Consider the following 18867-nt stretch of genomic DNA (forward strand, 5'->3'; position numbering starts at 1 on the left):
GCACTGGACTCCCCTAGAAGCAGACTCAAATGCTTGAATATTGATGTTTGCTGTAAAGTGGATGCTGAGTGTTTGGATCTGTTCTATTTTAAAGAACTCAAGAGGTGTATTTATTTTCTTTTAAGGTTAATATGAGGCTGTTTATCATTAATATTGTCAGAGGCTTTTACTTGGATTAATGGCTAATCAACAATTTAGATAAGGCCCTGCAGGTCTCCCCTCTAGTTTCCGCAAGTGATTTAGGAGTGGGGGGAAGGGCTAGCACATTTACACTAAATGTTGGGGATCTCCATCCACCACCCCTCCCAGCACACACCTCAGTTGTTAATCCTCGTGGGAGCCATGAGGCAGGAAGACTGGGACTGGGGCTGGTGCCTGCCTATGTCTTAGGCTCCTCCCAGCAATTGCATACTCTCCTTCCACCTTTGCAACAATGGATGTTCCAGTTAAATGGGTCTTTGGGCATCTCCAGTTCAGTGATTCTCAATACATGCCTCAAAAAAAATTTTTTTTTCGGTATACATTTCAAGGGTTCCATACGTTCATAAACAATGATCAATTTTGCCCTTGGAGACTGAAAGAGTAAATGCCTTTTTATCCTGTATTTGTCAGTGGCAGTGGTGGTGGAGTTGGGGGAGAACAGTACTACAAAGTACAGAGTACTGACACCTGCTGACTTACTCCAAGCAACTCATTTACATGAGAACAAATGTAATTACAAAGAAACAAAGCTACAAATTACAGAGCTCCTACCTTGTGTATGCCCTATGAAACATACTTCATCTCATTAAATCTGCACCACCACCCATGAGAGAGATGCAATTAACTCAAATTCACACGAGGAGAGTAAAGCTGAGTCTACAGAGCATGACCAAAGTCATACGGCTAGAAAATGCCACAGCTGGGACTTGAAGCTGACTTGTCTAATTCCACATCTGTGCTGGTCTTTCCACTGGGCCACACAGGAGGAAATAAATTGAGATAGTGAGTCTCTTCTTAAATTGGGCAAATGTTTTGAATTCTAGTAGCATGGGCTCTATACAGAAAACGCTGCTGACATTCAATTTCCAACAGATAGGAAACAGCCTATCTCAAAGCTAAAAAAACACTGAATGTCTCAAAGAGTGGCTAGTTCAATCCTGTTATTTTAAAGAGCTCGTGGCTTTTTCTCATATTTCTCTAAAGGTGTCACTATTAATGTTCATTTAAAGGTAGCCTGCTACCTGTGTGGCAGGAAAGAGAGCCCCATCACAGCCCAACTTTTTAATTTAGTAATTAAACTGGAAGTGGCATTTAAAACTCAATTATAAAATTACCAATTGCTTTCTATATGTCAATGAAAGTTGTTTTAAACTGTTAAATGAGTTAGGTGATATTAGATTTCCTGTGGTGTTTCTAATGAATGCTATAACTATGATCAAAATATTCTACCTGTTTGTAGGCATCCACCATCAAAAATTCTGAAAAACAAAAATATAAAGAGGTTTTACAATTATCAATTTTCCACACACCAATATAATTTCTGGATCAATTGGGAGCTAAATTAATTTCTGTGTGGAATACTTTTCTTCCTCCTCCAGAAAGGAAATTACTCTTGGAAGCTTATGAGATGTCAGTTAACTTGAGACTTAAGTTTCTCAGGTACTTTAACCTCATTTGGTATTGGGATTGATTAGGTTCGATCTGAAGTTTTGAACATGTCAAAAACTGAAAAACAATGTCTTTGAAGTTTCTAAAGAAAGATGGTTTGGAAATAATAAGGTCCATCTGGTGCAAAGTGCCTATCTGAGTGCAGTGCATGAGTTCTGAGAAGATGAGGTTTGTGCTGTAGACCGCAAAGACCCAGCTACCAGCAGGGCATACCCCACCCTCAGCTTCTGACCACAGCTGCCGCTCTCTGAGTGCCAGGCTGGCTCAGGCTCCCAACAATCCAATGCCAACCACACACAGAGATGTCATAAGATGCATTAGTTCTGGATTCAGATTCCTGCTCTTCACTTTACTCTTAGTGGGATCTGAGACAGCTAACTTCTCAGGACCTGTTTGCTCATCTGTAAAACTGCTCTTCTGGGTCTTAAATGATGTACTGTACCTAAAAGTATTTTATAAGCTGTAAAGTATGATGTAAATCCAAGGATATATTATTAAGGGCTTAAAAACATAAAAATAATTATTATCAGCAAATGAGTTTTTAAGGCTTCTATGCTCAACTTTGGGCAATTGAAACAGGAAGCATGGTCTTTCCAAACTAGCTGATCAGAAGATTCATCAAATGAGCTTGTTGAACATACAGATTGCAATGTCCTGCAATTCACTGAATCAGAATCTAAGGGAATGGGAGGCTGCTGACCAGCTGGAAAAGAACTGGCAGAAAGGCCTTGATTTGGGAGACTCTTAGAAAAATTTGTTTGGTTTTAATTTTCAAACTCGGAGGGACTCGCTGCTGGTAGAGACAAGCCAACCTTATATTCCATACTGGAAATACAGATTGCACATTTTTTTTTGTTATAAAGTCATTGAGGTTTTAATGTCAAGGGTCCATTTCCAAACCATGATCACATGGGATTCAGAAATGTATTTAATTCAGCTTGGAACCCTGGAGCAGGCAGGGCATGAATCCATGGCTGGTAGAAAGGCTGTGGTCAGTTCTGGGTTTCTTTGATGACCCTGGAGTAAGTCAAAAGCCCAGTGTATCTTACCTAAGAGGTGAGACTATTACAAACTGCACAGTCCAAGTATAGTTTATTTTACTTTACTATTTCTATAATAAAGCTGTGTGGCTTTGTGCAAGTTGTTTAAGTTCTTGCTTCCTAATTGGTAAAATGGAAATTATACCCATACCTCATAGGATTACTGGGAGGAATATATGAAGTAATATATATGAGACTTATTGCAATGTCTGGCACCTGGTAATAAATGGAGGCTATTACCTAAAGTAGTCTGAATTTTGGGTAAGTTTTCTCTACCTCATGTTTCAAAGTCTCAGAAGTAAGAGCTGAGAGGGTCCCCAGGTCTTCTTGTCTAGCCAGTCTCAGGGGTGGGGCACTGGGATATGTGGATCAAGTTCAGACTGAGCATGGAGAGGGGACCATTTTGGGACGCTTCCTCTTCATTTTTGGAACATTCTACCTCTCCATCACTTGGTTGTTTTTCTTTGTTTTTTTTTTTTAAAGATTTATTTATTTATTTATTTCTCTCCCATTCTCCCTCCCCCACCCCAGTTGTCTGTTCTCTGTCTTCTTTTTTGTCGGCTTCTGTTGTTGTCAGCGGCACAGGAATCTGTTTCTTTTTGTTGTTGTTGTTGCATCATCTTGTTGTGTCAGCTCTCCATGTGGGCAGCACCATTCTTAGGCAGGCTGCACTTTGTTTCGTGCTGGGCAGCTCTCCTTACAGGGTGCACTCCTTGTGCATGGGGCTCCCCTACACGGGGGACACCCCTGCGTGGCACGGCACTCCTTGCGCGCATCAGCACTGTGCATGGGTCAGCTCCACACGGGTCAAGGAGGCCCGGGGTTTGACCCACGGACCTCCCATGTGGTAGATGGACGTCCTCTGCCAAGTCCGCTTCCCCGCTTAGTTGTTAAGAGCCGTTCTATTCGGTGTGTCTCAATGGGGGTATCACTGGCATTTTGGTTGGGACACTCTTATTTGCATGGGACTGCCCTATACGTTGAAGGAAATCTGCAGGACACTAGGAAGGTCACTCTAGAGGACACAAGCATAGCACATGTGGCAGGCAAGCTCCTCCTTCTCCATGGTTCTTTTTCCTACATGACTAGAGTCTGTCACAATTCATACTCAAGTCTCCTTGTTTCCCCCTTCAAAAGCATGCCATTATGCCACCGTCCAACTTCTTCGTTTAAAGACCTGCACCAGCTCTTTACCACCTGCAGGATCGTGTCCAAGGCCCTCAGCCAAGTCCAGTATTTAAGGAATCCTTCCCTGCAGGCCTGACCTCACCATTAGTGTCTAGTCTCATTCACATGTGCAATGTACTTCAGCCGTCATGCTTTGGTGAATCATTATTCAGATCTGGTTCTAATCTCTATATTTCCATGACAGCCTAGCTTTTTAAATTTTTTCAAGTTCACAGCTTTTGCACTGATCTCCTATCTGAATTTTTCTTGGGATCTCCAGTTTTGATTGGGGAGGGATGTAGTAAATGGTCATGCATGTGTCCAAAGAGGCTGACCAATGCCTTGGTGGCTTTTCCCAGTGCCATTTAACCAGTCATCTTTGCTAAGCCCTAATCTCTTCCTTCTAGATGTCTAGGTAGAAAGGACTTTGGCTCCTGGGAGGTAACCTCTAAACTGAATTTCCTGACAGGAGTCTTTGTGATGCATGATGGGCCCCTCAGCCTACTCCTTATAGCTTATGCTGACCAGATGATTCTTCCTGGGTCCCTGAGACAACATGGTATAACCTGGACCTCTGAGGACTGGTGATGGGGAAGGCTGGGTACTGAATTCAACTACATGGACAATCGATAAATAAGTCCTAAGAAAAACATGACTCCACAGCACAGGTGAGCTCACTGGATTGGCAATGATACATGTATATTTGATGCCAGGAGGCTCAAGTGTCCTGGGGAAAATGGACACTTCAGGTGTGGGCCCTCCCAGACTGCCCTATGAGTCTGTTCCTTTGGCTGATTTTCTGCATCCTCTAGTAAACTGTTCACCATGAGTATAAAAGCTTTCAGTGAGTTCTGTGAGTCTTTTGAGTGAATATTGAAACTTAGGGTATTTTTGGGAATCCCCCAAATTTGGGGGCAGAAGTCTTGGTCAGACTTGCAGTCAGAAGGACTGTGTCTACCCCCTCGCATTTAGCTACTCTGGGTAGTGCCCTTGGCCTTTTCTGTATATTTGTCAGAAGAGTCTGCAGTACTGAGCCAGCACTGGTTGCATCTGGGCTGATCCAAGGACGCCAGCTAAGGACAGTGAGTCTGGACACTGGGCCAGGATACACTGCAGAGGGTCAGTCAGGGGCACAGCAGCCCCTTGCTACTAGTTAAACTCACTGGAGGATATGAAAACTCTAAAGGTAGTGAATGATTCTTTTAAATTGCAATCAGATAAACCTAGCTCTGCCAATTCCTACCTATTGTCCTGCATGACATTGTAATGACGGCTACAGGTCATTATACATTTTGTCAAAACCTATAAAATCATGCAGGGCAGAGTGTAAACCATCATGTAAACTATAGTCCACGGTTAGTAGCAATGCTCTATGTGTTCACCGATTGTAGCAAATGTACCACACTAATGAAGGATGTTGTTAACGGGGGAAAGCGTGGGAGGGGGAGGGAGTGGGGCATATGGGAATCCCCTATATTTTTGATGTAACATTTATGTAATCGAAAGCTCCTTAAAAAAACACATCCCAAACATTTAAAAAAACTTTATTTCACAGAATTTCAAAATTAGGATTTACTCAGGTCACTTAAAATGTCCTCTGAGTATCAATTCTAAAGCAGCACTGCAGGAAACGGGACACATTCAAAGAGGAAAAGTGAAAAAAAGAGCGAAATATGTACCTTTCAATTTCTCTGATTTTAACAAAAATTCTTATTGTCTCACAGAGCCAAATTAATAGTCTCTCAAAGCCTGATCTCATGCTGACAAACACCACTGCAAACGATGTAACGCAAACATTCTGGGAATGGACCCTTGTGACTCCTTCCAGGAGAGCTGGGAGTGCTGCCATGGTGCCACCTGCCTGACAGGGGGCATGTCCTGCAGGGCGTGGCCCTCCTAGATGAAACAATAACAACGATGACCATAGCAACCACCACCACCGAGGCTTAGGCCCTGGCCTGGGTGGTGGGTCAGGCACTGTGCTAGGCGGTTTATTGATTATTTCATTCACAGGGTAATGTGTGAAGTACCGTTATTGGACCTATTTTATGGATGATTAAACTGAACCATAAATAACTTGCATGAGAGGACCCAGCAGGCTGCAGGGCCAGGGTGCCCCCTGACAGTCTGATTTCCATGCTGTCTACTTGGTGCTATTCCTCCCGTCTGCTGTGAATGGGGACGGGAGGCCGAAGGCTGCCTCCATCACTGGCTGGGCAGAGGGGACAGGCCTGATGTGGACTGGCATCTCTCTCATTTGGCTCTTAAGTAAATTGCATGTCAGGTGACGACATGAGTGTCACCTGACATACATCAGTGATCAGAGACACAGAGGATAGAGCCCAGGGCTCTGGTGCATAGCTGAGGGCTCCTCTCCTCCTTCCAGGCTGCTGCCACTCCTCGGATCAACAGAGATCCCGGCCACACAGTGAGACATTAACGAAGCTCACATGCACTAAGGGATTTAAGATAAAGATATTTCTTTTTAAAAGGTATACAGGAGCTTCTCCTTTGGTATGATATTCAGGGTATTAAATGAAAAAGGCAGGCATGAGACTGCATGGCATGCTTATAGGAGCAAATTCTAGATAAAAAGTGTATTCCTTCACTCTGCCCCTTGGCTCATTTACTGGTTTTTATGCCTCCTGAGATGTTAATATCACCATGGCAACAAGAATACAGTTAATGCAAACCATGTGGCTACTTTTCCATAAAACACACATTTTCTTTGCTAATGCTCTCTGTTTTCGTTCAGAAGGAAGGTATATATAATCCATTAAAGATACATATATTTGTCTTTAATGCTGTTGGGCCTATACTAGGAGATACATCTAACTGGCTTTCTTTTGAAAACATGTTATCAATAAAAATGAAGGTGTTCATATTTGTGTGTGTGTGGTCTCTGTAGAGACAGACATCCAGATTAAAATAAAGCTATATAAGGGAGATGATTATGGGTGGTTTTAATTTTCTTTCCTTAGCTTTATTTTATTTTCTTAAAAAATTAATTGTATAATGAGGTAAAAATATAATTCAAAGATACATCCACGAAAGCACACCAGCACTGAGTCTCCTGAAGCCCAGCACCCTTAGAAAACTGCTACACAAGTCAGCCACGCTCCCCTCACTTCCAGGAGCGAGTACGTGATGGACTTTCCCAGTGCCTTCTGGTGACAGCCTTGACTTGGTACTCAGAGCCGGGAGACTGAGGCCCTGCTTAAAACACACTTAGTTGAATGAAGTGTGGCAGCAGCCCTTCGCCACTAGCCCGTCATTCTGGCCTTGTCTTGTGAGGTCGCCTGCATGGTTGAATAACATGTCTCCTCACTGCTCAAATAAACGTGCTCCTCAGAGTCAGATGTTCAACACTTGGCTTTGGTGCAATGGCCTAAAATTCCAATACTAGAGCCCTATGGATTTTCCATCTCTCTTAATGCAGCTGATCTCAGTTTGAGAAGTAGTTCCCTAACACCATGTGAGGCTCAGTTTGAGGTAACAGGGATTTTGATAGGCGGGGGAGAGGCCTGGGGCTTGAGGAAGGTAAATTTGCAAAGTTTCTGGGTTCCTAGGAGTAGCAGACAAGGGGCCTAGAAGCTCTTATTTGCTCATTTATTCTATTTCGTTATTTGCTATTGTTGAAAATTTTTTTAAAAATTCTTTTTAATATCTTTTTTGGTGTTGCTCATTTATTCTTGTTTTCAACAACTATATACTGAGCTCCTCCCAGGGCAAGGTGCTGGCCTATATTCTAGGGATTCCAGAATGTGTAATAAGACACAGGGCTGTCACCGAGGGTTCAAGCCTTGCAAATGAGGTGAAGAACAGGATATGGGCGGTAGCTATAAATAAATTTCCTTTCATCTCTACTTCAGCCTTCAGAATTGCTGAGATAATGGTATAAATGCTTAACAAAGAAGCTGCAATGTAGTAACATAATTATAACCAGTTTTTAGAAAATCCTTATTACCATAACTATGCATTTTATCTAGGGAAGAAAGGAAGGGAATGAGCATTTACTGGGCACCCATTCTGTAACAGGCGGGGCCCCCAGTGTTCCCACTTTGTAGCTCTCTGGCAGAATGGAATGTGGTCTGGACATTGAGGCAAGTCTATTAGTATGTCAAAGATCACATTTCGTGACAGTCTGGTAAAGGGCTGTCAGGCAACAAAAACAGAGGTCCTGCCTCTTGCTTCTTTTTTTTTTTTTTTAATATTTTAAAAAAAATATTACATTAAAAAAATATGAGGTCCCCATTCACCCCCACTGCCCCCACCCCACCATTTCCCCCACAACAACACTCTCCCCCATCATCATGACACATCCATTGTGTTTGGTGAGTACATCTCTGGGCATCGCTGCGCCCCATGGCCAATGGTCCACACCATAGCCCACACTCTCCCATGTTCTATCCAGTGGGCCATGGGAGGACATACAATGTCCGGTAATTGTCCCTGCAGCACCACTCAGGTCTTGCTTCTATTACAGTGAGGAAAGTCCTTAGAACTAGAAGGTCTACCTCTCCTATAAGGATCTAAATGGAGGAAACATGTTCCCTGTGGCAAATGAAGGCCTTCGAGAGGAGGTTGTTGAAGTCCTTAGCACACAGCCAGGCACGTGAGGGCACAGGGAGAGGGGCTGGGGACAGAGTGGGAGGAAGGCACCTCAGCCTTCTGCTCAGATGCAGAGACTGTGCAAGCCACATGCCACCATGTAAATCAGCCTCGGGTCTCCTGAGAGGAAAATACGGAGGGCCATGTGCACAGACAGAGTGACTATTCTAGGGGTCAGAGAAGGCCTCTTTGGGCAAGCCTTATTGTCTTGTTTAATCCATACAAGAAATCTTTACATGGATTAAAAAACTGAGGTCCAGAGAATTTAAGGAACCGTGGCACATAATCTCTGGTAATTGGAGACCTCTTGAGATTTATCTCAATTTCTGTTGTTTCTGAATACTTCATAGCATGAATTGGGGTGAAACTACTATTTTAAAATTTCTAGTAGTTTTATTCTTTTTTGGAAGACTGACATTTTATTGCTGTTGTTTTTGCTAGGAAAACATATAGTGGGAAAGGCAAAATCTTCTTGTGGAGCCAAAAGGGTCAAGTCTTTTAGGAGCAAAACTTCTCTGCATAGCTACTTAATGTACCATCTTCCTTGTGGGGGAAGTTTGCCTTTTGAGATAACGATGACACTTTAGGCCAGGAAGGCCTGAGATTGGTGGTATCATAGCTTTGTCCATTTCAGGCAAGTATTATATATCTGTGCTGTCCAGTATGGCAGGCACATATGGCAACTGAGCACTTGAAATGTGGCTTTTGAGAGTGAATAACTGAATTATTAAATTACTTAGTTTAATAATTAATTATTTAAATTATTTAGTTTAGTGGCTATTGAAGTAGACAGCCCAGCTATAGAAGGAATGGGGTTCCACCTCTCCTTGGGCTCCAGAGAGCGTTAGGAGGCCTAGAGTGTTGCTGGTAAAGACATGCTAAAAGGGGTTCCCACTGGTGGGAAGCAAGAAAGACTCTGCAACACAGTGGCCTCTGGGAAGGTCATTACCACAGGGACAGTGTAATCCAGGACCTGTCCTTCACCTTCGCCTTTCTGCTTTGACCTCCCTTTGTCAATCCCTATGTTTTTAGAAAAGTCCTGTTTGACGTTACAGCTTAGACTTAGCTGTGCTTTTTGGGGCACTAAGGGAGAGACTGTGGCATATGGTTGAGCACTTGGGGCTTGAACAAATTAGTAGAGTAAGGACAGTAGTTTAGTGAAGTCCAAAATTTCAGAACCTAGCACATAGTAGACATTCTATAAATATTTGCTAAATTGAATTTAACTTAGAAAAGAAATATCTGTATAATTTTGCTTGCTTGTTCATTTTGCTCATGCATGTGCTGATCTATGTTCATCTCCTGTTTGGGCAGAATGTATGTCTGACTCTTTTATGTTTCCTCCAAAAGGTTTAGTAGTTCTAGCACGTAAAAGCACTGCTCTCACTTTAACCAAAAAATAAAATATCTTAAATAAAGTAACCTTTTCTGTGATTCAATTGCAATCTGACTGTGGTCTGGCACCTGCCAAAACCTCATTTAAGACAGCTGATATTTGAGAAAGGCAGTCCAAAGGACATGTTAAGTAGGAATTGATGGGTGCCACCCAGGCCAAGTTCTACCATACATCATTAGAAAGTCATCCACAGTTGCTCAGATTCCCAGGGCCAAGTGCCTTCACAGATGGAGATTTAGTACCCATAGGCAGAATGGAGCAGCAGGAACTCAGTCTTCTGAAGTATAGTAATTAAAAGATAATTGTCAACTAGGTTAACTCACTGTCCTTGGGAGAAAGATTCATGTGAGAAAACTCATGTTTGAGTTATTTCACAAAAAAATAATTGTCTTTATAGATGGCTGCAAGCTCTCCTTTGTTAAAAACTGAAAATTACATAACCCAAGCTTCCCTTTCCACTACATATATCAAAGCCCTTAAGGCCAAAATTAATTCTCTAGTTGTATTGACTGGCTCATTCCAGCCACTTTTTCTTTGTGCTTATATGTCTTACTCTGTTTATTTTAATTTATAAACTGCCTGAAATCCTTTTGGAAAAAAGTAAGGTACAAATCTTTTTTCTTTTCTTTCCTTTTTTTTTGTATAAATCTTAAACATAAATTCTTATTCTTTTTAGAGAAAAAAACAAAAAATCATTAAATAGCAAAACAATAGGACAGTTTATTCAATTATTTTCACAAAATGGGAGGATAGTACTTTACAAAAGAAAGGTCAATGATAAGAGTGAAGGCTAAGTTAGGGTATCCATTATATTTGATGGAAAAACTCTTAGCCAACAAAGCATTAATCCATTTTCTTAAAAAAAATGGAACTTTGCAGGCATCTGTAGAATATAATTTGGCCTTTGGTTACTCCAGTGCATAAATGCTCCTCACTGGAATGATAATTGGTAGTAGCTCTGCTGTGTCTTTGTTACCTGCTTTTCCCTAAGAGAGCTAGTGTGATTTGCTAAGAGAGCAAGGGTCATGCATAAATTCAGGCAGTGTCAACACCATCTCTGCAGACTCATTTCAAAGAATGGAGAATGCTGACACTGACACTACATTGCAGCACTCAGCAGCTACGGCATTAACTCCGTGCAGTGCACCCTCGAGGCTGAAAAGTCTCCCATGGATAATCCAAAGGAAATATTTAAGATGCCAGACAGGATGTCTTATACATACATAGCAAAATCACAATGCAAAACCCCAAATTGACATCCTAATAAAAATCTAGGGAGAAGTGTTCCACAAAATAGATTAGAATGTGCTATAAATTGGTATCACAACTGTTACTTGGGGCTGTGCATTTACCACTGGCTGGGATCTGCTTTACTGCTGCCTACATTAGCTGGCACTACAAAGAAGCATAGAAAGCAATCCGTTCTGTTGTGGACTCCCATTAGTCACACTGTATTTGATTCTGCCTCTTATCTGCTTTGGGAATGAGCACCTACTGCACGCAGGAAATGATTCCAGAAGTGCTGTCCTTTCTCCTCTTGCACAGCTCTCTTTGCTAGCAGGTAGCCTGCTCTCTGGGTCATGCCCTCCATCCACTGTTCTATGAGGAACACCAGACAGTATCTGCCTTTCTTCAATGATCCCCTCTCTAATGTACTCTGTCACAGCCAGGAAAAAAAAAATCACAGCCCCCTTAAGAAAAGGCTGTCACTTGTTTTGTAATTCACCTTTAACCATCTGATCAATACCTCTGTCCAAACCTGGTTCCGGAAGCATATGACACATGCCTACAATTTGCATCCGTTCTTAGCAAATGCAGCTTAATGATCTTTCCTTTGTTGTTCTGCACAGACAAAATTTGAGCCCCTCTTGTTTTGGACACCTTACTTTCCCCTGCTATTTCTGCTACATTCCTGAGAGAACTGTGACCTAAAAAGACCCCACTGAAGTGGGGGAAGGGAGAGGCTTCTGTAGTCTGAGACTAGATAGGCTGGAAACTTACGTAATGAAAATCACTAGACATTTCATTTGTAACCTAAGATGGATTTCTTGAGTTGCCTCAGGTTAAACTCTTTATGAAGACCAGTTCTTCCACACCCCAGAGCAAATCATCAATCACCAAATGCACAGCGAAGCAGAGGCTATTGGGGTTTAAGTAACAGTTGAAGTGCAGGCCTCCTATAAAGTCTAATCAAATTCTACCACAGCCTTCAGCTCAGAAGCTCCTAAAGCTATTAAGTCTCATTAATTAGGAATGACTGGGTGAAAATGCTTTCCTACATTACTGAAAAGTCTGAATTTTAACATATTTTAAGAAAAAGTACAGTGTGATCATTTTAAATCCCATGTTATAAATCAGGCAAAGTTAATAAGGTAGAGCTGAAGTATCTACTGATCTTTAGTCAATAAATAGGCATCATATGTAATTATCACTATCGTTATTTTAATGTAAATGGATGTTTTGGACTTGCTTGAAGGAGTTGAAAATACTGTAATTTGTCCTCTTAAATTGCTTAAACATTCCCCCAATCTTCTTATTTTCAGCAGCATTAGAGTCTGAACTGCAAGCCCCACCCTGGCATAAATTTTCCAAAAGCCCTAATTAGAAGATGTGACTTAATGAGGTTTGTATTATACTGTTACTTACAGAAATAAAGCCAGAAGAATACATCTTAAAGAAATGAACTTCAGCTTTAACAATGACATGCCCTGTTTATACATGACTTAAAGACATGCTTAACTTTGTCCTTCAAAATATTAACCTAGGCCTTGACACTGCCATGTTACTCAATCCTCAGGGATGTCGTTAATGCAATAAGAACTCTGTGCTAGAGTGAATTGATATGATCGGCACTCTTGAGTCATTTAAACTGATACAGGCTTTTAGCAAGTTGATGATGAAAAGGTAGAAATAGCCTTTGTATTTGTACAATCTGTGCTCCTACTAGTTTTTTACAGGACCAATGAGTTATAAAAGGAGAAGGAAAAATGAACCCCTTAAGTTTTCTAAGGGAGACACAACAATGTCATGGTTAAGAGTTTTTGGGCTGGAGCCTGCCTCTTCCAACCTGCTAGCTCTGTGATCCTGGACCAGGTCCTTATCACTAAGGCTCAGTTTCCTCTTCTGTAAAACAAGGATAATAATGCTTTTCTTTATGTAAGAATAAATGAGATAAAATGCTTAGCCTAACATCTGCCACCCAGTAAGTACTTGAAAAAATGGTACTACTTTTACTACTGCTACAACCCCTACTGCTAGTATTATACTCTATCTGTCCTCTAACACAAGAGGTTTTAGCAAAAATAATACCACAATCCTGTGTTCAAAATGATGCTGCTGTTGCTCTTGATAAGGATGATGACGAAGATGATAATATATTGGGCACTAAGTGCTTTATATAATACCTCTTTTAATTCTCACAGGGTTTCAATGAGGGTGAAGTGATATTGTAACATGCTTTATTTTTATTTTATAAATGAAAAAAAAAATACCCACAACAACAAAACCTGATGGGCACAGCATGAAATGATGGAGCCAAAATTTGAAGCCAAAGAATCTGACTCCAGGATCCACACTTTGGCCACTGCTCCATCTTGCGTCCTTTATTTCCACCACTGATGATGACTTTTCTACAAGTGCGCCTAGCACCAGAACCAGTTCTTACATTCAGAGCAGTACTACTCCAGTTAGTGGCCATCTTGCTGTCTGGAGGTATACACGCACTCTAACTCCCTTCTCCGTGAATCTGAGCTCACTCAATTATAGAATATTGTTACCCATTATGCAGGCTTGTAGGGAACAGATAATAAAAGCAAAACTGGTCTCTCTTGTTTGGTTTTTGGAGTTTGGGCCTGGTCTGACTATTCTGGCACTTTTTCCTCTCTAAGCTTAAGACCCTGATCTCTACAGCATCATTAATGCCATTTGATTAATTCCAAACAGTCTCAGAAATTTCAACTTGGGGAATAGTTTGTACTTCCCAGTCATGACTACTTGAATCACATCTTCTACATACTTACATATTTATCACACACACCCTTGGTTTACTTTTCCTGTTAGAAAATAGGCACACCTATATAAAAGCAAGAAAATGCACAAGGCTAAGTGGAAAATCTTAGCTTTTACTCACTGGAAGGACCTTTGGAGGTCATTTAGTTAGACCTCTGCCATATGTTAGGAAAGGAGAGTTAAAGCTCCTTTCAAATGTTTTACGGCATTTCGTATTGCATTGTTCTTACCCTTGCAGTGAAGTCCACAGCAGCCGCTCGATTTAACAGCAAGGTGGCTACATTGATATTTCCGTAGTGAGCAGCTATGTGGAGCGGAGTGAAGCCACTCTGTAAAGAAAACACAGCAGGCGTTCAGTTAATTGTGCTGGCACCTTGTCTGACAGGTGACTGTCATAACCCTGCCCAAATAAATATGAGGAAGCAAAATATGCTGAGGTCCACATTGCATTCTGTACTAGTTTTCGATCAGTGCCAATTGCTCAGAGGGTTCTTAATAAACCCCAAACTCATAGGCAAAGGAAGAGCCAGGAAGGAATCAAGGGCAGAGAATGATCAATTGTAGTAATCCAGTAGCAAAAGTGTATAGTCACCAATGTTTTGAAATATTAAAATAGGGATGACAAGAAAAATCTTAATAGCTCAAAGCAAGCTTGATTAGTACCACTGTTTTACTATTGATGATAGAATTGTCCATTGAAACTCTTTGTCAAGATTCATTTAGTTTCAGGTATTCCATATAGATTTGAATTAATCAATGGCAAATGTCATTTTTAATGATAAAAGTAACTTTGGGGGGGGACAAGGCAGTACTGCAAAATTATTGGTCTGACCCAATGGGTGATTGCATTCCATAAAGAATCCACAATTTGATCTCTTTATTAGCAAATGCCTCTTCAACACATTTTTTTTTCTAGTGTATGCATTTTACTTCCTTAAAAAAATGCTAAAACATGCAGCGATTCACTTAGTCCCCAAAGATTGAAACCTTATAGGAACTAGATGCATTTCTAATTTGTTAGCAAGCTTCGCAGCCATGCTAGCTATATTACTCACTATATTCCTGAAGGGTGGGTCATAGTGGTACCATTCTGAAATTACCTTCCTTTTGCTGACACCGCATGAGGGTAAGTGTCATGCAGAACCCTAAAGAGTCAGTCCTGGATGAGTAGAATGACAGGGTTGTCTGCAGCTTTAGGTAGAGCTGATTAAGCATCTAGTCTCCAAACTTCATCTCGTGCAACTCTACTGCAATACTCTTAGGTTTCAAGGATTCCTAATTCTTCCTTTTGAGCACCAGGTTCAGCTGCAGAAAGCCCTGGTAATCAAACTACTATCTTCTCTGGCACATGCTACTTTGGGGGCGGGTATAAAGCAGGTATCTAGCCTACAGGAGGCGATGCAAAGAAGAGAAAGAAATGAGGCAACAGCACTAAGTAATGGGGAAGTGATGATGCAGATATAGATTATATGTATATATATATATACCTCTGTTGTTCTATTCACCACCATCTAGGTTAACACATTTGGAAGCAAAGAGGAGGAAAAAATGAACGGTTAGTTCACTATCGATGATGTGGATTGCAGAAAGCTCATGACAGCTAAGTAATGAGGATGAGTGCTAAGATGGAAGCACAATAGGCACAGAAGGAAAGCTAGACTGAATGAAGGGCTACATGATGTCCTATTCCAAATGCCACATTTCCTTAAAAGAGACTTTCAAGTAATATATGTCAAGACAATGGAATCTTTGGCTGTGACTCTTTGGCTGCCGGCATGCTTTCCCCAGCTGAGCAACATTCAGTGCGTTGCCTGTCATTTTAGATAGCCCCCAAAAGTTTATGTGTGCACATAGTCTTCAGTATTTTGTTCACCTTCTTTGAGCTGAAGTGTTAAATGCATTTAAAAATAAGTTTAAAAAGGAAAGAAACTATCAGGTGCATAGAAATAAATGTCTTTTGCAGTGGCCTCCCTTTTGGCATAGGGCAATGTCCACGGTTACCGCCTAGCTTTTCTCGCTAAGGGGCATGTGCCTTCAGCTGGCTAACATGGACATGTGTTTTGATTTCTTTCAATGAAGGTAAGTGTTTGGTATAATCCAGCCAAAAGGGAGACCCAGCTTACTTAAAGACCCAGCATTCTGGGCACGAAAGGACTGTTTCCCGGGTGTCTCACCTTGGACTCCACATCTGCGTTGTTGTCATTCTGCAGCAGCAGGGCAGCGGCCTTTGTGTCATCTTTTCGGGCTGCAATATGAAGAGCTGGAAGACGCACTTTTCCTTTTGTGTCATTTTCTAGCAAGAGTGACACTACTTGATCGTGACCTTGTTGCAAAGCTACTGCCAACGGTGTGAAGCCATCCTGAAAATAAATGGATGGGTCAAGATTGGCCTTGATAGATCTCTTAAAATTTAAATGAACATCGCAGAAGGCAACCCAGTGTGGATTTTTGTTTAAGTTTATGAAAGCTAATATATTCCAAATGAACATAAATATGTGAAAAGACATTTTCAAATATGAAGAATCAAACAAATAAAAGAAATTTGTAATGACTTTATGTGGGTTTTCCTATTAAAAAGTGATATATGTTAATTGTTTAAATTTGGAAAACACAAAATAAAGAAGAAAATAAAGAAGAAAAAGCTTTGATTTTATTTTATTTTTTTAAAGATTTATTTATTTATTTCTCTCCCACCCACCCACCCCCGTTGTCTGTTCTCTGTGTCTATTTGCTGCGTCTTGTTTCTTTGTCCGCTTGTGTTGTTGTCAGCAGCACAGGAATCTGTGTCTCTTTTTGTTGCGTCATCTTGTTGTGTCAGCTCTCTGTGTGGGTGGCGCCATTCTTACAGGCTGCACTTTCTTTCGCCTGGGCGGCTCTCCTTACGGGGTGCACTCCTTGTGCGTGGGGCAACCTTATGCTCCCCTACGCGGGGGACACCCCCGCATGGCACAGCACTCCTTGCGTGCATCAGCACTGCGCATGGGCCAGCTCCACACGGGTCAAGGAGGCCCGGGGTTTGAACCGTGGGCCTCTCATGTGGTAGATGGACGCCCTAACCACTGGGCAAAGTCCGTTTCCCTGATGATTTTAATACATGTGAGATAACCTCAGTGAAAATAGTATTTCGGGTTAAATCAAGGCAAACTTCCAAAGGAGCTCATTTAAATAAGATGTAAAGAAATTTTCACTGATATTGTAAAGGTGAGAAAAATGCCTGTCTGATTTATCACTGTACCCCTATTGCCTAGCAGGGAGTTGGTGATCAATCAGCATATATGTAAATGAATGAACCATGGTCATTGCTGTTTTAAGAAAGACTCTTGGCTTCTCAGACCAATGTGGGACCAATAGGAATTACACAAAACATGACTAGAATAAATCCAGGTGGTAAGTGCATACACACACACACACATATACATACTTTGTACATTTTGCATCATCCTTTTGCATTGCCCTGGAACTTGTTTGAGAAGTGACAGCCACAGATTCCACTGTGGTTAATTAATTTATGGGTGATTTTTTATTGCTGACTACAGAACAAACATCACAGGGCAGAAAATCCTGAGACTGGCTCACACAGTTTAATTCTGCAATGGTATCATCACACACACTACTGAATTGTCTTTAAGACAAATTCTTCAAAAGAACTTTTAAAAAATTATTTTTACTAGAGAATTGGCAGGCAAATTGCTTATGCTTTTATTTGGGTCATGATATTTTATATTTGTAATACTTTGGTACAAATAGAGGACCATTCCAAAAGAATAGAATTTTCAAGAGAGAAGGAGGTAAACCTGTTTTCCTATACATTGATGTCTTCTTTTTCTTTTTTTTTTTAAGATTTGTTTATTTATTTCTCTCCCCTTCCCACCCCCCACCCCCCGCCCCGGTTGTCTGTTCTCTGCGTCTATTTGCTGCGTCATCTTCTTTGTCCGCTTCTGTTGTTGTCAGTGGCACGGGAATCTGTGTTTCTTTTTGTTGTGTCATCTTGAGTCAGCTCTCTGTGTGTGCGGCGCCATTCCTGGGCAGGCTGCACTTTCTTTTGCGCTGGGCGGCTCTCCTTATGGGGCGCACTCCTTGCCCGTGGGGCTCCCCTATGCTGGGGACACCCCTGCGTGGCAGGGCACTCCTTGCGCACATCAGCACTGCACATGGGCCAGCTCCACAGGGGTCAAGGAGGCCGGGGGTTTGAACCGCGGACCTCCTATGTGGCAGACGGACGCCCTAACCACTGGACCAAGTCCGCTTTCCTGATGTCTTCTTGATCTTCCTAAAAGACCACGTTCAACATTCTGTTCCCTTGCTGGAAAACAGATAAGGGCCCCGACCACCCATCTGAATGAACAGAAATCAGCACCCATGTATTCAGAGATGTGCAAAATATTGGCCCCAAGCACCTAAGGGTTATTTTTGTGCAGTCTCTTCCTGTATAAATTCTTTTGCCCACTCTCCTACTAACTGTGAAGTGCAGACTAATTCCTGCCCTGGCATCTATAACCACCTGAAAGGCCTTCCTTCTCTCCCTGCTCTTTTCAACTTTACCACCCAAGAAGACAGGAAAGAGGAAAAGGAGAAGCACCAAGGTAACCAGAAGAACGTTCCTTGCAGCCTTACTAGAAGAACAGGAAAAACTAGACACAACAAAGATGTCACCAAAATGATATTCGAGGTTTACAGTTATGGGCATGCAGTTTAGAATATAATTTAATGCTATGGGATAAAATTGTCTATCTAACTATATAAAAATACGACCTAGGGAAGCGGATGTGGCTCAACTGATAGAGCATCTGCCTACCATATGAAGGGTCCAGGGTTCAATCCCCAGGGCCTCCTGACCTGTATGGTAAGCTGGCACACATGCAATGCTGCTACACACAAGGACTGCTGTGCCACATAAGGGCCCCCCACATAGGGGTGCCCCACGTGCAAGGAGCGTACCCCGCAAGGAGAGCCATCCTGTGTGAAAAAAGCACAGCCTGACCAGGAGTGGCTCCG

General features: G+C 41.8%; 1 protein-coding gene across 3 annotated transcripts in view; it reads right to left on the bottom strand.

Annotated features, from left to right (window-relative positions):
• The window catches only part of ANK3 (ankyrin 3), a 345711-nt gene that overhangs the window by 198096 nt on the left and 128748 nt on the right, over nucleotides 1-18867 (bottom strand). For 2 of the 3 annotated variants that reach the window (XM_058298891.2, XM_071215805.1), the window contains exons 6-8: nucleotides 16047-16232; nucleotides 15360-15383; nucleotides 14103-14201 (exon numbers count right to left, since the gene is read on the bottom strand). In XM_058298891.2, coding sequence (XP_058154874.1) covers nucleotides 14103-14201; nucleotides 15360-15383; nucleotides 16047-16232 — 309 coding nt within the window. The remainder of the gene's footprint in view (nucleotides 1-14102; nucleotides 14202-15359; nucleotides 15384-16046; nucleotides 16233-18867) is intronic. The other variant, XM_058298890.2, reaches the window with a different exon arrangement.

The sequence above is a fragment of the Dasypus novemcinctus genome, chromosome 6 (assembly GCF_030445035.2).
Source record: "Dasypus novemcinctus isolate mDasNov1 chromosome 6, mDasNov1.1.hap2, whole genome shotgun sequence".
Classification (NCBI taxonomy): Eukaryota; Metazoa; Chordata; class Mammalia; order Cingulata; family Dasypodidae; genus Dasypus; species Dasypus novemcinctus.